This window comes from Gymnoscopelus microlampas (genome assembly GCF_963454915.1).
Source record: "Gymnoscopelus microlampas genome assembly, chromosome: 23".
Lineage (NCBI taxonomy): Eukaryota > Metazoa > Chordata > Actinopteri > Myctophiformes > Myctophidae > Gymnoscopelus > Gymnoscopelus microlampas.
The window spans coordinates 8,126,151-8,147,422 of NC_139960.1; the positions used below are offsets into that span (position 1 = coordinate 8,126,151).

Here is a 21,272-nt window from a genome sequence, read left to right on the forward strand (position 1 = left end):
GTCGTCCCCCTGGAACACAACCAGTGCTCTTTCAACGTTCCTCTGGAACAGTGGTTCTCAAACTTTTTCATGTCAAGGACCCCCAAATTGACACTTATTAGCCCGCGGACCCCCATTTGAAAAGATATGCCTCAGGGACCCCCATAAGAGAAGATTTTTTACGGCTCTAGCAGTGATTCTCAACCATTTTAATTTCAAGGACCCCCAGTTTGACATGCATTAGGGCTACAGACCCCCATTTAATGGCATTTCTATCTCTGGGACCCCAATTTATGTTGTAAAATCAATGTTAATTTAACTCTCAGAGTTACAGACCCATAAGGGTCCATTTGGTGCCTAATCTATCATTTAGCTGGGGACCCCCTGGAACTCCCTTAAGGACCCCTGGGGGTCCCCGGACCCCACTTTGAGAGACCCCACTATCTGGAGTGTGATATGCAAAAGGTCCCATTTTCACAAGTTTTAAAATGTATTTAAAATATTTTGAAAATAGCAGATCTACAAGCTCACAATGTGAATGCGTGGTTTTGCGATCTAGATCGCGCGATGCAATGCATTGTGAGCTTGTAGATCGTCTATTTTCAAATAGCCAAAGTTTAAATGTGGTAGAAGTGGTTAAAGGTAGGGTAATATATATATATATATATATATATATATATATATATGAATGAATGAATGGGTAATCTCTCCTGATTGGCTGAAATTGTGTCACCTACCAGAAAATGTATTTTCTGTTTATTAAAGAGCTGGAGAGACAGGGAGACTCCTGTTATTGAACAAACACTCTATATCAATGATTAAAACATCACTTACCCTACTTTTAATGTATGTTTTGTAATAATAATTCTACAAGGTAACTAGTAACTAAGTTTTCTAATAATTGTGTAGTGGATTAAAAAGTACAATATTTGTCTCTGAGATGTAGTGGAGTAGAAGTACAGTAAAAGCATAACAAATAAGAAATACTCCAGTAAAGTAAAAGTACCTAAAAGATTGTACTTAAAGGGTAAGACCACTTTGGTAGAGGTTTGGGTTGTGTAGCTACCTTGCCATGATGTAACTCCAAAGGTGGGCAAGAAATCAAAAATAATTACTCCATTGATTAGAAATTGATAATTCAAAATATGCTCCTCATTGACTTTCATTGTACGGTAAAACAGCTCTCAAAGTCACTCTTTTAGCACATAAATGAACCCAAACATAGCTGATTCAGACAATATAGAGCATCACCAAACCCAGTACTGTTTGTATTTTTTATAAAAATGTCAACTTCCTGTTGATTTTACTATTTGAAGATCTGGATCTGGATCCGGATCCGCGGATCCAGTCCAGGTTTTCTACTTATTAAAAATGGCAAAATCAACAGGAAGTTGGCATTTTTATTTAAAAAAAAAACAGTACTGGGTTTGGTGATGTTCTATATTGTCTGAATCAACTTTGTTTGCATTCGTTTATGTGCTAAAAGAGTGACTTTGAGAGCTGTTTTACCGTACAATGTAAGTCAATGAGGAGCATATTTTGAATTATCAATTTCTAATCAATGGAGCAATTATTTTTGATTTCTTGCCCATCTTTGGAGTTACATCATGGCAAGGTAACTACACAACCCAAACCTCTACCAAAGTGGTCTTGCCCTTTAAGTAAATGTACTTAGTTACTTCCAAGTTCCACCATCATCAGTGATAGAATTTATTTTAAGTTGTTGGTCATTATCTTCAGTCAAAAAAAACATGTGTTCTTCAAAGAATTCAAAAATAATTGTAGTCAGAGGGACTTCAATAGCATGTTATTGTATTCTGTATTTTTTGTATTTATGTTATGGCCCCCCTCCTGCCATATTTGAAGAAGAAACAAACAAACAAACACAAAGACCCATTGTAATCAATTCAATTTTGGGAAACATACAGTTTCCAATTGCCAAAGCAAGTGTGAAATTAAAACACACTTAATATCGGTTGAAATAAAGATACATAACTCAAATCTCGCGATTTCACATTTACGCTCCGTCGTACGACGTGCGTCGCGTGCCAAGAACCCTCGACCTACAAGCTCACAGCGCGTAGCGGACGCAACGCGCTTTGAGCTTGTAGATCGGCGGTTTTCCGTGGCGCGACACCGTCTCGAGTCAAAGACGGGCATCGCGAGATTATAGACCCCACCCGTTTCGTCTAGCTGTTAGCCCTGAAACATTACTGTCATATCATGACAGTCATGGATGAACTTCAACCTGGTGTTTGCACTTTCTCCATTTACGGCCCGTACATCGGCATAAACGTTCAAATTTCAAATATAAAGTCCTTACTTTATGGCCACGGATGTTACAATGATGTACGGGTCCTCAAAAGTACCCGTATCTTCCGTATTGTTCAATAAAAAAGCATTGTAATCCGATCGGTGGCTATTTTCTTCGAATTTTCTCCATAATGCTTTCGACTAATTGACCCTATTGGTTGGGAGGTGTATTGCACTCTTTGATACATAATAACTCTATGATAAAATGGCCACCAATCGGATTCAAATGCTTTTTATTGCACAACACAGAACATACGGGTACTTCTGGGAGCCCGTACATAAGTCTAACGTCCGTGGCCATGGGGTTTGTACTTCATATTTGAAATATGAACGTTTATGTAGATGTACGGGCCGTAAATGGAGAAAGTTCAAACACCAGGTTGAAGTTCCATCCATGACGAACCGTCATGTGTGATCCATGGCTAGTCTCGCTGCTACGCATCCAATAACAAGGCGTGTGATTGGTCGCTTGTCCAGGTTTGACGGGTCGGGAATGGCCTGAAGGATGCGCTGCGCTCGCGCTGCCTGTGATGTTTGATCAGTAGAAACCTTATTAATCATTATTGTTAGTATTACTGATCAGCCCCGTTTATTGATCGATTACATCGATTGACCCGGTAGCAGGATGTCGGACGCAGACGGATCCCGCGGTCTGGACCGACTCAACGGCTTTGAGAGAGTGAACGGGAGGCCGCTAGCAGGTTAGCTTCACATGCTAACTCTCACTGCTAGCATGGTTCTACTGGTTCTGGTGGTTCTGTTGACCCAGTGGCTTTATACACCTTTCTTCTGGTTCTGGTGGTTCTGTGGTTGTTCTATTTGCAAACTGTTAAAAGTATTCAATCAATCAATCAATCTCGTGGCTCTACTGGTTCTGTTGACCCAGTGCTAGCATGTTTCTGGTGGTTATGTGGTTCTAGTGGTTTATGTGGTTCTGGTGGTCAAACCCCCCCCCCCCCCCCCCTGCTATACTGCAAAACTGCTATATTGAATAGGGTTGTATAACTGTTTTATACAGCTTGGGTCCAGTTTTAGATGATTTTATCATATTCAACTCTATTTCCAGTCACCATGGGTCCATATTCCATAACTACAGAAAAACAACAATAAAGTACAATACAGACATAGATAAAACTAAATACATACATTATGCAAACGTCTGTTCCAACAGGAGGAATATATACAGTATGCGTAGGATCAGCCTTCTGACATTTATATATATATATATATATATATATATATATATATATATATATATATATATATAATCCCCCCCTAAAAAAATGTTTTTGTCACATTCTTTCAAGAGTGTATAAGAAAGACTGTAGTGACTTTGAGGAGTGAGGACCCCCCTAGTGGTCCTGGACCCCCTGTTGAAGACCCATGTGTTTCAGAGCGATGCAGCTGCATTATAAGAATGGGGCAAAAAATAATAGCATTGATTTCTGACATGGTTAAGGTTTTAATTTTAATGCTGGGAAATCCTGCTTTTATAGTCCAGTCAGTAGTCAACTTGGTATCTATCTAAAAACTGTATGAGTGAAATCTTTTTTATTTTCACATTTTGATTTGTTTTCTCTTGCTTTCAACACTACACCACACTAACAGCTTTCACATGAGTGAGAAGAACACCAAGCCCCTATTATAATTAGGGCCACAGGTATTGTACAGCTATGATAGTGTAGACTACATATTTAGTATTTACAGTAATAATAGTATAGACTACATAGTATTGTAATGTAGAGAAGAGCATTGGTTCTCAAAGTGGGGTACGGGGACCCCCAGGGGTTTTTGGGGTGGGTGTTCTAGGGGGTCCCCAGAAAAAGCAGTTAATGTACAGTAGCATCGCAATCATTTTAACCACTTTAACTTTGCATACTTTGGCTATTAAAAAATAGCAGATCTACAAGCCCATAGCCCATGAGCTTGTAGATCTGCTATTTAGTAGATATTGAACATTAGTTAACATTTTAACACAAATCTTTGCTTCTGGGGTTCCCTGGCACAACATATTTTCAGATGGGGGTCCGCGGCCAAATATGTATTAATTTGGGGGTCCTTTACGTGAAAAAGTTTGAGAACCACTGTTGTAGAGTAAGAGTAGTATTTTAGACTACACAGCCTACAGAGAATAAAGTAAGTAAGTAGCCTTGCCGTGCCATGTGTACAGAGAGTACTACAGTAATCGTAGACTACAGAGAGTATAATTGTGTAGTAGTAGTAGTAGAGGTTTTTGGAACTTGTAGCCTACAGTATGTACAACCCATTTGGATGACAAACTTGACATTAAATGGTAAATGGTGCATTTATATAGCGCTTTTATCCTAAGCGCTTTACATTGATTGTGCCATTCACCCATTCACACACACATTCATACACCAATAATAATAATAATAATAATAATAAAACTTTATTTGTATAGCACTTATTTAAACAAAGTTACAAAGTGCTTGAACAGTCAGAAGAGCAATCAAAACAATGCAGATAATGAATTAACAGTGATATATACATTTACAGTAAAACAGAGCAATAATCAACAACATTTATCTCAAGTTAAAAAGGCCATTCTGTAAAAATGGGTTTTTAACAGGGATTTAAAACTTGTTAATGACCTGGTTAATCTTAGTTCTTCTGGTAGGCTTTTCCAGAGTATAGGGGCCTTTATAGAAAAGGCCCGACCGCCTTTGGTCACCAACTTAGCAGTACGAAATTCCAATAGACCCTGGCCAGAGGATCTAAGGGTGCGACCTGGCACATAAGGTTCCACCAGATCACATAAATAACTAGGCGCCAGACCATTCAGAGCTTTAAAAGTTAGTAATAAAATCTTAAAATCAATCCTGAAGGCAACTGGCAGCCAGTGAAGTGCAGCTAGGACAGGGGTTATATGCTCAAATCTCCTGGTACCAGTGATGAGCCTGGCTGCTGCATTTTGGACCAGTTGCAGACGATGAATAAGGTTTTGGTTGAGACCAGAGTATAATGCATTACAGTAATCAAGGCGAGAGTATATTAAGGCATTCACAACAGTTTTAAGATTGGCAGTGGAAAGAAATGATTTGATTTTATAAATGTTCCTTAAATGCATGAAGCAGGTTTGTACCACCTTTTTTATTTGGCTTTCAAACCGGAGTTCGGAGTCGAATTGGACTCCCAGGTTCCTTGCAACGGGAGTCACATTCGTTGCCAAGAGGCCAAGACTGTCTAAAATGGTGGTTTGTGAACTGAGGGGACCAAAAAGAATAATGTCGGATTTGTCGGAGTTTAACTGGAGAAAGTTCTGAGACATCCAGGAGTGGATATCGGCCAGGCATGCTTTGAGGGAGGATAGGCAACTAGGGTCAGAGGTTTTGAGTGGAAGATAGAGCTGAGTATCATCTGCATAGCAATGGAAATGGATGTTGTGTTTACGAATAATATGACCGAGGGGGAGCATATAAACTGAGAATAATAGGGGGCCAAGTATGGACCCTTGTGGGACCCCGCACGTAAGCTGGGCAGAGGTCGAGGAGACATTCCCAAGAACAACGGACAGGGTTCTATTTGAGAGGTATGAGCGGAGCAGTTGGAGGGCAGTGCCACCAAGACCCACCCATGACTCCAGGCGATTTAACAGAATGTTGTGATCTACTGTGTCAAAAGCCGCACTTAAATCCAGAAGGACCAGGATCGAGGAGTCACCATCATCTAGAGTCATGAGTAGGTCATTGGTTACTTTTACTAATGCTGTCTCAGTGCTATGGAGGGCTCTGAAGCCAGATTGGAATGTCTCAAATAAATTATTGTGTTGTAAGTGGTCAATGAGCTGTGTGGAGATGTTTTTTTCCAGAAGTTTGGACAGAAAGGATAGTTTTGAAATGGGTCGATAACTACTGGGAAGGTGAGGATCAAGACCAGGTTTTTTAAGAAGGGGTTGAACTAGGGCATGTTTAAATGAGGAGGGAAAGAAACCAGAGACTAAGGAGTTATTTATTATAGAGAGAATGGTGGGAGCTAGTGAACCAAAAATCTCCTTAAGGAAAGATGTCGGGATTATGTCCAGTTGGGAGGATGAGGATTTCATCTGTGAAATAGTGTTGGTGATAAGTGGAATAGTGGTGGGTTCGAATTGATTAAGTGGAAATGGAGTATTGGGTGGGATTGAATTATCAGGAGTGGAAGAAGGTATTTGTAGCCGAATGGTCTCAATTTTGTTTATGAAGAACTTAAGAAAATCTTCCGGGGATGGATCAATATGCGTAATAGCTGGCGGTGCCGTGACAGAGTTGATTATTTTGAATAAGGTCCTGGGGTTATTGCTGTTATTGGAGATGATGTTAGAGTAATAACTGGATTTGGCTTGTTTTATAGCCTGCTGATATTTCACCATCAGCTCCTTAAGGCCTGTGAGAGATGAATGCATTTGGTTTGCCCTCCAACTGCGTTCTGCCCTTCTGCACTCTCTCCTAAGGGATCGAGTGTGGTCATTGAGCCAGGGTTGTTTATTTAGTTTAGGTGTGCGTATGGTAAATGGAGCAATTGAGTCTAGGATGGAGGTGCAGTTACTGTTAAAATTTGCGATCAAGCAATCAATGTCAATGTGCTCATTAATCGGCCGATGGGGGATTGCTGTGAAGGCATCACTAAAGGCACTGGCAGACTTAGAGTTAAAAATACGGGCTCTCACAGGAGTAGAGCATGTAGGAGTGGGACATGGAAGAGGAGCTTTAAAAACCACAGCTTTGTGGTCAGACAGACAAAAAGGGAACAATTCAATGTTTTGGATAGCTAAACCTAAAGACATCACTAGGTCAAGTGTGTGACCTTTGAGGTGAGTGGGTCCATTTACAAACTGAGTGATGTTAAATGATTCAATAAGATTCATAAAAGCAGTGGAGAGAGGGTGGGAGGGGCAACAGATGTGTATATTATAATCACCAAGCAGAATGATGTGTCCAAAACGCTGAGTGACAAGTGATAGAAAATCAGAGAATTCAGTAATGAAACCACAATTCCCATTTGGGGGTCTATAAATTAAAACGCAGAGTACCGGGTCCTTACCATTAATTAAAAAACTAAAAACTTCAAAAGTAGTGAAATTACCAAAAGTGATAGGGGAACATTTAAAAACATTTTTATAGAAGACAGCTAATCCACCACCCTTTTTCACTGGTCTAGGCAGAGTGAAATATGCGAAATTAGGGGGGGTAGTAGCGATGAGAGGAACATTGTCCCCCACATCGAGCCAGGATTCAGTAATAAAAAAGAAGTCAAGGTTATGTGAGGTAATGAACTCTTGACAAATGGCTGATTTTTCTTGAAGAGCCCTGACATTTAGAAGACCCATGTTAACAGAGGAAGTGACAGATGGAATGAGATGGGGCAATTGGAGATGGGTTTTAGTAGGTCTAATTGATATTAAGTTTGCGGGGTTTAAAGAACAATTTGATCTGTGACTGGCACGATTTAAGGTGAGCTTAACAGGGATATTGCAAGTGGTTGACAATTCAGCTTGAACAATAGTAGTAAGTGCATGTTGTGGTCCGAGCCCAATGGAGAAGGGACTAGGAAACAGGGTGGAACTAGAGTAATGGGAGCTGGGACCCGGAGGATGTCAATTGGTGACGGACAGGTCAGTGGTCAATGCAGTGTGGTGACGAACACCACGGGCTAGGTTAGCCGCTAGCATCTGGCTACCCAGTCTACTTGGGTGGAGACCGTCATAACCATAAAAAGAAGAGCGTCCCCAAAACAAGTTAAAATTGTCTATAAAATTGAGGTCGTGGGCACGACAGAGCCGTAAGAGCCAGGTATTTAGGCTGGCGATTCGGCTAAAACGTTCGTCACCACCCGTAAAAGTCGGGATAGGACCGGAGAAAAAGAAAGTCATTCCACTATTATTCAACAGATCGATGAGACGTAAAAAGTGGGTTTTGGACTGCTCGGATGTACGCAGGGAAGAATCATTTGACCCAATATGGACCAGGACCCTTGTGATGGACTGTGGAAGTGAATTGAAAACACCTGGGAGTTTCTCCAGGAGGACTGGAACAGTCGCTCCGGGGAAACAGTGCGTTATTGCATTTGGAAAGTGGATGTGTTTTATTATGGAGTCGCCGACGATCAGCAGTGACGGGGGTATAAGTGAAGGGATGGCGGTTGGAGTATTTGTGACAAAATGATTGACCCTGGAGTGAGTCAGATCTGCCCTCGGGGCCAACGGGGTGATTTGGGGGCAGAGGATAGCAGGAGAAGCTGGCGGCTGGAGAGGCTGTGGCGAGGGAAACGGCTGTGGAGGGGTGCGTGGATCCACTACGGGTGAGGCTGAGGCACTCGTCCGCGACTGCGGAATGAGAGCCCCGGACTGGCGTCGGACAGCTGCTTTTACCATTTGGTGGCGGTTATTTATCTGAACAGGGGCGGACAGCCCCAGCCTCGCCGGGTGAGGCGAGGAGCCGTTGGGTGACGACCCCGCAGGCAGAGGGTCATGGACAGAGAGTGGAGGGAAATCGACAGTAGACAGCGGGGAGAATTTATTGCTGGTGGTGGTGGGTGGAGGAGCATGGGGTGGAGATGGGCGAGGGGGACCCCCATGTTTGCTCCGTGCCACTGTATTCCAGGGGACCGGAGTCGAACTGGCCGGGGGTGGGAGCCTGGACTTAGCCCCATTCTTGTGGGCCCAGTACACGGAGGCATCCAGCCAGGGGACCGTTTTGTCCAGATCTCGAGCCGTTGCTGTGATGACTGCGGGGCCAACGGAGACATCGGCGTCGATCGAGGTCATCACGGGAGCTTGGGAGATGTCATCTGGGCAGAGGGAGTCAAAGAGGGCCTCGTCGTCCCGGATTTGATGAAGCCGGGTCACTCTGGACTTCAGCTCGGACACCTCTTGTGAGAGCCGGAGACAGCACTCACAGCTGGGCGTTGAGGTAGGTGAGGGTGCCATGATGATAGTGGTGGTGCTGAGGGAGAAAACAACTGTGGCCAGTGACAGTGTAACAGTAATGTATAGATGATGTAGGCTGGTGAGAGGAGAAATGGCATAAACCAGTAGCTGGGCACAGTGGGCAGTAGTGCAGAAGAACACTTACCCGCGAGGGTCACCAAAAGGTGACCCGCTGCGGTGAGTAGTCTCAAATTCAATTCACACAGGGTTCGATGATCCTTCCCTCAGTGGATGACAGCTGTCAAACCAGCCACCGCTAGCAACAGCTGCTAGCTGTCAGGCTGACAGCAGGCCAGCGGTAGCCGGCTATAAACAGCAATTCCGGGTAGGGACAGGTCGCCGTAGAGTCCTCGTGTGTTTGAAAGTTTAGAATAAATGCATCCAATCATAAAAAGAGCAGAATCGGAGCCGAATGTGCCTAGATGGTGGCCGTTGAGTTAGCCACAGCTAGCGTAGCTGCTGGCTGTCAAACCAGCAGCAGGCAATAGGCTAACCGGCTACTTGGTGGCAGAGTCATTCAGTTAGTGCCTCAATAAAGCGAAAAAAAAAGCACCCGATTTTTTAAATCTGTTGGCTACAGCAAAGTGGACAGACTAAACAAGCATATTATAAGTACAAGGAAAAAATAGGACTGGGTAAAATTGTAAAAGCTAGTCAGTTTGTGGAGGAGCTGCTGCAGAGCTGAGTGTGGGCTTTGAGACCTCCCTTGTCTATGAGCAGAGCAGCTCAACTGGCAGTGCGTTAGTGGTGGAGGAAACCATGCAAGGCACCAACCTGCTCATCGGGAGCAATTAGGGGTTCAGCGTCTTGCTCAAGGACACTTCGACACTAACTCTGGGGGAGCGCCTCAGCCCGTGATCGAACTGGGAACCTTGCGGTTTCCAGTTCACTCTACCCGGCCACTCTATCCCTGAGCCACTGCCAAACCCATTTAACAGTTCTACAAGAGTGCGCTCAAAGTGTTTGACAGGACGCCTCACTCATATCATCATTGTAACATCCTTTAGCTTTGACAACTTCAAAATTTTCAAACAGGTTGGGGTCATATACAAGACCCTATATGGTCTGTGTCCGCCCCCCCTAAGTGAATTCATTAAAAGGAAGCCTGATAGGGGAATCAGTACCAGAGTAACCACTCGAGGAGATTGCGAAGTGCCGCACCGGCAAACAACATTCGGTCAAAATGTCCTCTCAGTACAGGGTTGTGTAGCATGGAATGGCCTTCCTCTGCGTATAAGGGATTGTGCTACATTTCCATCTTTTAAATTCAATCTGAAAAGATGGTTGCTTGAAAACCAAAGCTGCAACCATTTGTAATCATGTTTTAGGTTTATTTTTATGCTGTGTTCCCTATGTAATGTTATGTAAATGTATTCCACCATTTGTCTCTGATTTTATGTTTTTTGTGAGGACTGCGGATGAAAATTAGCATCTTTGCTAAATTTGGTGTATTTACGTCCATGTGACGTCCATTAATATGCATTGTCCTGTCCAAATAAACAAATAAAGTTTAAAAAAAAGTAAAAGGTGTTCCAATGAGCAAATGGAAGCTTAGATAAGATCCAGTATGGTACTAGCCTCAGTCAGTCAACACTTAGAGACTGAGGACAGTCTCACAGCGTTCCTGGGTGGAAAGGAAACCATTAGAGTAAAATACAAAACATTTTTTTTAACTCAGTGCAGAACCAAACCAAAGCTACTTTTGCTTTTTTGTTTTACGTTGCCAATTGTACATACATACATACAGTACTACAGAGACCTTTCCAAGGCAGGAGGATAAACTCTTGAGTTTATTGTAGTCATCTGAGCTTTACATGGAGTCCATGGGTCATTTCTACCAAGCCCAAAGATAGCTATGTGTCGTCTTTACTTATCTTATCATGCACGTGCTTATCTTCTTTGCATTATTAGACAACGGTGTCTTAGTTTCTCTTGTTGCTCTGGGTCACACATGGACTTGAGTCGTGTCTTGTGTCACATCAACACAAGCCTGAAAAAACTCCCCTACAACCTGTATGAGCAATACATACTAGTATGAGCAGTACATATACTATTAAAGGGGAATTTCGGACTAGCCTTTTTCTTACCTTTTTATATGATGTTATTATATCCTAGGACGTGTGGTACAGTAGATCATTTTCATAACTCCCCTTTAAGTCTATGTATGCTGTTGCTTATGCCATTCTGTGCCCACCTCCCCAGGTCATCGCACCCCCCCTGCTCGGAGCGGGCATCGCTGTGTGGCGGACAACAGTAACCTGTACGTGTTCGGAGGTTACAACCCAGACTACGACGAGTCGGGCGGCTCGGAGAACGAAGACTACCCACTCTTCAGGGAACTGTGGCGCTACCACTTTGCCACGGGCACCTGGCAGCAGATTCGCACGGAGGGCTACATGCCCACAGAGCTGGCCTCCATGTCGGGTAAAGACGTTCTTTTTTAAATTTTTATATATATATATTCTTACCCATTTTTCTCCCCAATTTAGTCATTAAGCCAATTAACCCTTCAGAACACGTCTGTGTCATTTTAGATTTTAGCCATAACCATTACTTTTTACTTTGGCTATTCAAAAATACCAGATATACAAGCTCATAGCCCGGCACCGGGCTTAAAGGGATTTTTGACTCAAATCTTTGCTTCTGGGGGTCCCTTGAAAAAAAATATTTTCAGATGGGGGTTTCCAATCTCAAAGTTTCCAATCGACAGGCTCACAACATGTTGCAAAACCAGGAAACGTCAACACTTATGTTACATCACGATATTACAATATCGCAAATCCCAGAGCATAATGTAGTCTCATATCATTATTTGGATTTAATATCGATGCTTTGCCCAGCCCTACAGTATACAGAACTACACCGTCACTGCGTCAATCTGGATTTGTTTCCTCTTTACTGTGGGCCAGGGACAGGGTTTCCTGATGGGCATATACCCTGTATACGCTTTTACAGTGTGTTGGTTTGTTTACTGTTGAGTGAGAAAACAATGTTGCACTTTGAGCAAATCATCTGGGGACCCCCCCCCCCCCCTACAGGTTGAGAACCACTAATGGACTAATGGAATACCGTGTCTCCTGTCTCCGTTCAGCTGTTTTGCACGGAAACAACCTGCTGGTTTTCGGTGGCACCGGGATTCCCTTTGGTGAAAACAATGGGAACGACGTTCACGTTTGTAACGTAAAGTACAAGCGCTGGTCGCTGCTCAACTGCCGGGGGAAGAAGCCCAACAGAATCTATGGACAGGTAACAATAAAGACAAAGAGGAGAAAAAACAAAAGCTAATTCATGTATGTGTATGACGGAGGACAACCATTTTTTATCATGATAAACGATAATAACGATTATCGTTCCATCCCTAGCTGGGTCACACCCATTTGGTCGCTGTCGGGTGGTACAATATGTCTAAAAGCGTTACTTGTCAGGAAATGGAAAAAAATATATTTATAAGACCCACAGACAGACTTAATGACTTTCAGCCTGGCCTTCCTTTTTTAGGCATGTCATTATACTGTAGGTGAAAATGGTAAGAATAGTGAAACTGGCAGCTCAAATAAAATAGTGCATTAAAGGTAGGGTAAGTGATATGGTTCTGTTAATAAGTGTTAAATAGCTCCATGTTCTGATTGCTATAGAGTGTTTATTCAATAACGGGAGTCTCCCTGTCTCTCCAGCTCTTTAGTAAACAGAACATGCGTTTTCAGTGAGAGAACTCACACAGGATACAGATTGCTGTCGGTTATTCCATTTCTATTTATTCCGTCTACAGCGGATTCAACTTTAAACTGTGAGAAGTCTTACCTTGACACCTTCCCTCCCTCCCTCCCTCCCTCCACCAGGCGATGGCCATCATAAACGGCTTCCTGTACGTGTTTGGAGGGACAACGGGGTACATCTACAGCACAGACCTCCACAGACTAGACCTGACCACCAGGGAGTGGATTCACCTCAAGCCCAACAACCCTCCGCACGACCTGCCCGAAGAACGGTCAGTTATACCAGTTGATTCTCAAACGTTTGCCTGTCAAGGACCCCCAAATTGATAAGTAATTTGGGCCTGACAAGAGGTTTTATTTTTGCTTTATTCCATATGTTGTACAGGTACAGGCATGAGATAGCACATGACGGACAGCGGATTTACATCCTGGGAGGAGGGACATCGTGGACATCATATCCTCTTGATAAGGTACTACGGTTCTGATCAGCCTCATTTTTAGCAATTTAAAAAAATCAATTAAAGCAGCACTATGTAACTTCTTTTTTTAATGAATAAAATGTAATTCTGTCCAATCTGTATGGTAGAGTATCTTAACACATCGGGTGCCAGCATTTTTTCATAACAACTTACGTTGGGTGCCAGCATTCTCCCCATTGACTGCACTTTGCTGTTTAAAGCTTTAGACTCCGCGACGAGCAAATCCACGTTAAAAAAAGCATCCATTCATGTTGCGCGATGACCCTGGCTACAGCCTGGATCGATAACATTTCACTCGCAAGTTACAACGGGGACGGATCGCGCACCGCGCATGACCGGTTTTCCACACCGGAAACAGATCCGGAGATATAGGCGTTTTAAAGAAGGAAATAGACAGGAAGCGGATGGAAGCCATGTTTTTGTTTCCGGTGATCTATCTGGCCCTTCCTTCTCAAGATCACAATGGGTACTCCCAGAGCTGCTCTAGCCCCGCCCGTGTGGAGAAAAACGAAAAAAACAAAAAGACTGAAAACACGGTTCAGACCGTGAACGGCACCAGAGCGCTACTATGTGAAAACACGGTTCAGACCGTGAACGGCACCAGAGCGCTACTATGTGAAAACACGGTTCAGACCGCGAACGGCACCAGAGCGCTACTATGTGAAAACACGGTTCAGACCGTGATCGGCACCCGATGTGTTAATACAATATAACTTATACAATTGGGGTGGTTGTATTTTGTGTCCCTGCTCTTCTATTGAGACATGTAGATCATGTCGACGGTCTCACCTGGACACAGGATCTGACACGAATTAGTTCTATGGTAGATTATTCTTTTTTTTTTGTCCACTGATAATCTTACTGTGGATGTGTGAAACACCATTTTGTTTTTATGTGAACCTAATAAACCTAAATCTAAATCAATGGATGGATTCACCTCTACTGTATGTCTTTAACTCATTCCTAATGGAAGCCTGATTTATACTTCGTCATATGACGGTATCACTTGCCATAAATAGCTGATCCACAAGCGTGTAGATAAGCTATTTTCGGCAAGCCGAGGCATAATTTGACATTAAGAAAGCATTAATGTTGTACCCTTGGTGTGAAATATTTGCACACTCCCTGTGTGCAAGGACCTTTAATCTTACAATTCTGGTTGGCCATGAGAGTGAGACATACATGTGTGAGTGGCTATGAACAGCGAGAGATATTCGTCTTTTTTTCCCTTTTTTTCCAGATACATGCTTACAATTTGGAGACAAATTCCTGGGAGGAGATTTCAACTAAACCTCATGATAAAATAGGTGAGTATGTTACAATGTGTCACAAATTAAAGGTAGGGTAAGTGATGATTTTTGGTTAAAACGAAAAGTGTTTTGTTAAAAGTTTTAAGCACTATATTCTGACCATTGCTGTAGAGTGTTTGTTCAGTAACAGGAGTCTCCCTGGCTCTTACTAATAAACATAAAATAAATGTTCAGTTAGGTGACACAATTTCAGCCAATCAGGAGAGAGTACCCATTTATCAGCTTCATTTTTATAGTGTTCCAGTTCCAATTGTGTCTGCTCATTTCTTTGTGTCATCACTATACTAGTTCATCCTGTATCCTGACTGAGTTCTCTATCCTGATTGGGTAAAATTGATATCCCGACCAGAAAATGCTTTTTCTGTTTAATAAAGAGCTTGAGAGACATGGAGACTCCTGTTACTGAACAAAGATTCTATAGCAATGAGTACTGTCAGAATATAGAACTATTTAACACTTATTTTAACTAAGGAAAATCACTTGCCCTACCATTTAAGGCCATTGCTCTTTCCCTATGTGAGAAAATGGTTCTAAAAATGTGTTTGTTTGTAGGATACCCTGCTCCTAGGAGGTGTCATAGCTGTGTGCAAATACGAAATGGTGAGATGTTGTACCAAATACTGTCTCTTCTTCCCTATTCCCTGTTTTATTAAAGTGATGAACATATTGACGCAATACTAAGTACAATCCTACATGGTTGTGAAATCCTGCATAAGTATCTACTTTTACAATTGGTACTGTAAAGTTTATTTTGATGCCAATACTCAAGTAACATTTTCAATACAGCAAGTAAAATATTTATAAATTGTGATATTGCTACGGTTAATTCAATAAAAAATAAATCTGCAGCTGATTAAAAAAAGTATTGAAGAAAAACTGAATTCTAATTGAGACATTGGAGTTTAAACGCCTCCATATTATTTTTGTTTTTTTCTCATGATGTCAACCGCATGCGACCGTGAGTGTGTGTGTGTGTGTGTGTGTGTGTGTGTGTGTGTGTGTGTGTCAGCAGATGGTTTTATTTGTGGAGGTTACAACTATGTGTGTGTGTTGTGTTCCAGATGTATTTATATGTGGAGGTTACAACTATGTGTGTGTGTGTTGCGTTCCAGATGTATTTATATGTGGAGGTTACAACTATGTGTGTGTGTGTGTGTGTTGTGTTCCAGATGTATTTATATGTGGAGGTTACAACGGGGAGTTGATATTATCTGATCTATGGAAGATGAACCTTCACACCTTCCAGTGGAGTAAACTCCCAGCGCTGATGCCTGAGCCTGCATACTTCCACTGTGCTGCTGTTACCCCGGTTAGTCATTTACCCATTCTTCACTCCTTATACTAAATATATCGTTGCCGTCGGGCAGAAACCAACTATCTCCATTTTTCAACTTTTTAATTAAAAAAAAAAAAAATCGGTGCTATTGAACCAATGAAAAGTATTACACTGACTAAACCTCATAACTCCATTGGCTCCTCAAACAGTCAGTCAAACCTCCTAACTCCACTTGAGCTGTATTTGGGTAAAGTGACGATAACATAAGGACACATTCAAGTATCTGACAAGTCACCATACCATCTTTGATGTGGCAGTTTTTTTTTCCTTTTCATTTCCTGAAATATGAATATGTTGGACATAGTTGGTTTCTGACTGACAGCAGAGATTTGCATGTGATCTTTTGTGTTTTTAACTACTTTAAACCTGGCGTCCCAATGTTGGGCATTATAGGCTATAATTTTTAGAAAATGCTAACAATCTTTGCTATTTGTCCTGTAAAATGGAGGTTAAGTGGTTCATATTTTTGCAACTTAACACTTGATGCTTAACTCTCTCTCCACACACAGGCTGGCTGCATGTTCATCCACGGCGGAGTGGTGAACATCCACGAGAACAAGAGGACGGGTTCCCTGTTTAAGATCTGGCTGGCGGTGCCCAGCCTGCTGGAGCTGTGCTGGGAGAAACTCCTCAAGGCCTTCCCTCACCTGGCGTCTCTCCCCACCATGCAGCTGCTGAACCTGGGCCTCACGCAGGAGCTCATCGAGCGCTTGAAATAATAAGACTAAAAGTGATCTTTTGGAGTTCGCCCGTTGAACTCTTTAAGATGCACTCGTCGTCGGCTCGCCTTTTGTTCTTAGAGGGGGGGGGCCGCGCACACATTTTGCGAGCGACAACGTGTCGGATACGCCGGGGGAGGAGGAAGGGGGGGGGGGGGGGTCGCGGCCATTTCAATTCAATTCCTATGGGAGTCGCGTGGGTTTTCAAGCGGCCGATGATTCCTACAGGGGGTTTCCAAATGGACCCTAACAGTTCTGTAACTCTGAGAGTGTACAAATGGAACCAAATGGACCATTTGTACCCCCTCAGAGTTATGGTGGTCCTTGAAATTAAACAGTTTGAGAACCACTGGTATTGTAATTGCATGGCAGACGTGAAGTCCACATAACCAGCTCTGACAGTGTGATTAAAACCTGTTCCAGAAATGGCTCCAAATTGTGATGGATCCGGTTCCTCAATGTGGGTACCGGTTCCTCCGGGTTCCCAACACTTAACGTCGGACGCTTGAAAACCACATGAATTCCATAGGACATGAATTGAAATGGCCGCGCCCCCCCCCCAGCGTATCCGACACGCTGTCGCATGCAAAATGTGTGAGCGGCCCCTTCGACAAATGGATGGATGATGGATGGATGGATGGGTAGGTAGGTGTGTGGGATGGGAGGAGGAGACGGGATTGGACAGTCAGAGCACAGGATTCTATTATATGGAGAACATTATGGGGAGATGTCGTCTCCTCTTCGTTCCCGTGTGTCTAAAACGCAGCCCCGCCTTAAAACCAAAAAACAATGGGATGCCTTTTTGTTTTTTGTTTGCACTTCATGGGATGATCAAGAAAAAAAAAACTAATGTGGAATGTTTTATGGATTTTAAGTCGAGCCACTCTGCCCCCCCCCCCCCCCCCGATAATGAAAATTAAATGTATTAAAAAAAAAACTTCGAAAAACCTGGAAATGTTTAGTTTCACAGTGTCATGTTTGTGAAGACAAAAGACTTTAATCAGCCTTATTTACCACTTTAAGAAGACAAAGCTGCATGTTTATTTATTGAAAGGACTGAGGCAGTTTCTTTGTTGTATCTTATCATCAGATTGTTTGCACACACACTTGAAAAAAATGGGAGGTATGTTTTTTTTTTGTTTTACTTTTTAAGCAGGTGTTTAAGATTAAAAGGCTCCAGTTAGTTCACTTTTTTTTATCAGTAGGCCTATGTCTGAAAAAAGTGGAAGGCAGCAATTTAGTTGTCGACGCTGGTGGAGAAACCTGTGTATGATGTTGGTTTGAAAAGTAATGGCGTTACTTTGGTGTGATGATGAACTGGATGCTAGTTTGACTTTTTCCCACCACAACACGCAAAACAATGAATTCAACATGAGTATTAAAGCAGCACTACCTAACTTTCCTCTTCTACCCCGGATTTGAACCCGGTTTCCTGCACAAGTGCTGACATTTTTTACCATTGAGCTAATAGAGCCTGCCTGCTCGCTCAGGGGATAAATTTAATGTTGACCATCAGATCAAAATTCGTGTCGAGATCCTGTGTTTGGGTGAGAGACGATCTAAATGTCTCAATAGAAGAGCAGGGAGACAAAATACATAAGTTACATTGTATTAACATACTCTACCATACACATTGGTTAAGATTACATTTTATTTGATTTAAAACAGTTACATAGTGCTGCTTTAATTTAACTTTTAAGGGTTGAATGAATTAACACAGGCTTTTACTGTGCGGTACAATTTAAAAGAAAAGAAATTATTCAAAATAGTTCCATGTAGCTTTCATTTTCATTGAGTGTATGCGAGCAGTTCTCATCTGTAAACCCAGCCATCAATCACTGTGAACATGGTGCTCCGTAAAAATTACTTTAAAAATGCTTTTATTCAAATAAAATGTGTCATAATTATGTTAAAATGTTTACTCCCTCTCTGTTGAGCCAATGGTTTATTTTAACAGCTTGTCAACGCTGGGTGTGTTTTGTAGTAGATAGTATGCTGATTATCTCTAAATGTAATGCAGTGCCTTTCCTCAACCATTAAAGCTGCAATCCTTCATTTAATTTTGATGTCCTAGCAACTGTTAACACACGGGATTCTAACCTATAGGCCTCCCACGACCGAGCATCTACCGGTCATGCAAGAGGGATATTGGGCTTCTGGCAGGCGGGTCAACTAGCACAGTGGTTCTCAGCCTTTTCAGGCCGCAACCCCTCAAAATAATCATATTTGAACTTGGGACCCCCCAAAATAATCATATTTGAACCGGGGACCCCTCAAAATAACTGGGGACCCATCCTGACAAGCACTTGAAATTGTCGTAATTCAGTCATTACATTTTGTTTGACTCAGATGAATATTGTGAAAATAGCAGGTCTACAAGCTTGTTGATCTGCTACTTTTAAATGTTTGCCTCTTTCATTATTTGACAATAGTATTTGTCAAAATTTTAATAGTAAAGTAGTTTGATGCAGTAATGGGTCTTTTTTCCATTATTTTCTTAGGTGTTAAAAAAAGTCTTAAATTGTCACTTCACTGTCGTCGTCCCCCAATCATGTGGGGACCCCGACCCACAGGTTGAGAACCACTGAACTTGCAGATGTCCTTCCCGACACCAGGGAATGTCTTAATAGAAGAGAGTACCACTGCCCTAATTGTATTAATTATATTAACACACAGAATGGTTCAAATAGAACCTTTTATTCATGGGAATACATTACAGAATGCAGCTTTAATGCTGAACCATCTCATTTCATGGTTGAAGACCTTTGGCATGTTTAAAAAAACACTGCATTAAGATCAAGAGCAAAGATATTTCAACATTTTCTTGTTTGTGATTCAGCCACTTCTCAAATGCCATTTCATCTCATTTTAATCATGCGTTATGTCGCGTTACGGAACACGATGATGGAACTCAGGATTTTACTGCAAACGTACCTACATTTTTACCCTAGCAGTGTGCCGTTTACTTTGGGTGTCCAATCCTGAAAGCAATTAAAATGTTTTGCAGTTAGGGAATTTGTAATCTGAGTTCCCAGAAGTTTTCGCCAGGAATTTGTAACCAGATTTTGAACCCAAATCCCATTGTTCTGATGTGAGCAGTGGCATGCACAGACATTTTGAGGGGCAGGTGCTCAAGTAAATTATACTTTTTTTTTGTTTACTTTTCTGCTCTTTTTTCCCTCTACACCTATACCTCTTTTTAAAGTTCTCCTCAGAAAAGGGATGCTAGGTTTCGAGTGGATATGGTAAAAAGAAAAATCATATCACATAAAGATTTGGCTTACTACAGTTACTACAGGGGGTCCTGTAGTAACTCTGAGGACCCCCTAGGGGTCCCGGACCCCTGCTGTAAACTGGGCACACTTGCAAAGGGCAGGTGCTCTAGCACCACCTAGAGTCTATCTGTGCACGTCCCTGGATATGAGATCACACACACTATACGTGTGTACTGTATATACAGTCGCTGTCGGGCAGAAACCTATTGTCTCCATATTTTAACTTTTTTTTTTTGTAAATTAACGCCCTACTTGATCATACTACAGCGTCACACAAAAGCATTAAAAGTAGCAGGCCCGGACGGTCGGTGTAACCGTCTGGCTGACAGCGTGTCGCGGCATCGACTCCCGATCCAGACAGCATTTGCTTTATGCCACTCCCCATCTCTCTCTCTCCCCATTTCCCGTCAACCTACTGTCCCATCAATATAAAAGCCCCAAGAATTCTTTTAAAAAAGTAGCAGATCTACAAGCTAGAAGCGACGTGTTGAGCTTGTAGATCTGCTGCTTTTGCATTTGAATCCTGAAAAGTAACAGTTTTGGACGTATGAGGTTTCCACCCGACAGAGACCATATATATATGCACACTTTGTGAAAATAAGACTTCAAACTTCCCAAAAGTTTGAGAACCAGTGATTTTGTCATGTCAAGGACCCCCAAAATTGTATTTGGCCGGATCCATTTTTTTTTCACATACATACTTTTTAAACTTTTTTTTTTTTTTACAAAAATGACAGATTCTTTCCTGGTCTAAATGGGTTAAACCCCCCCCCCCCCCCTTCTGCCCAAGCTTCCTGTGTGCATGAAATCACAGCCGCCATGTTTTGAACGTTACGTTGCTTTTTCACAGACTCCAAACCCTCACTTTGTGTCAAAACAGTCTTAAAATGGGAAACTCAGATGTTGAGCTGTATTTGTGGATGTGTTTTGAGTTGAGTCAATAAAAATAAACAGTCGATAGATTTTTGTTTCACCCCCCGCCCCCACCACCACCACACACACACACACAAACAGAGCATACAATGTTGGTAGTTAAATATCTTTAAGTACAGCAGTGTGATATAAACCAGACAGCAGCTTTAGAAGTACAGACATTACAATATGAACGTTACCAACCCTCCATTACAAAAATGTTTTGTCTTGATATAAAACATATCTGTCCGTGAGTCCAATGTCAAAAGTGGGAGTTCCAATTAGACTTCAAACAAGATTTGAGGCTT

At 42.2% G+C, this 21,272-nt stretch overlaps 1 protein-coding gene across 1 annotated transcript; it reads left to right on the top strand.

Moving 5' to 3' along the window:
• The first annotated feature begins 2,781 nt into the window (after window positions 1-2,781).
• On the top strand, window positions 2,782-17,986 carry klhdc10 (kelch domain containing 10). Its single transcript, XM_084049627.1, has 9 exons — window positions 2,782-2,993; window positions 11,420-11,641; window positions 12,309-12,463; window positions 13,057-13,205; window positions 13,319-13,403; window positions 14,653-14,719; window positions 15,275-15,322; window positions 15,892-16,031; window positions 16,568-17,986. Exons 1-9 carry the CDS (start codon window positions 2,918-2,920, stop codon window positions 16,775-16,777), a joined length of 1,152 nt encoding a protein of 383 aa, XP_083905753.1. The 5' UTR covers window positions 2,782-2,917; the 3' UTR covers window positions 16,778-17,986.
• Window positions 17,987-21,272: the final 3,286 nt, after the last annotated feature.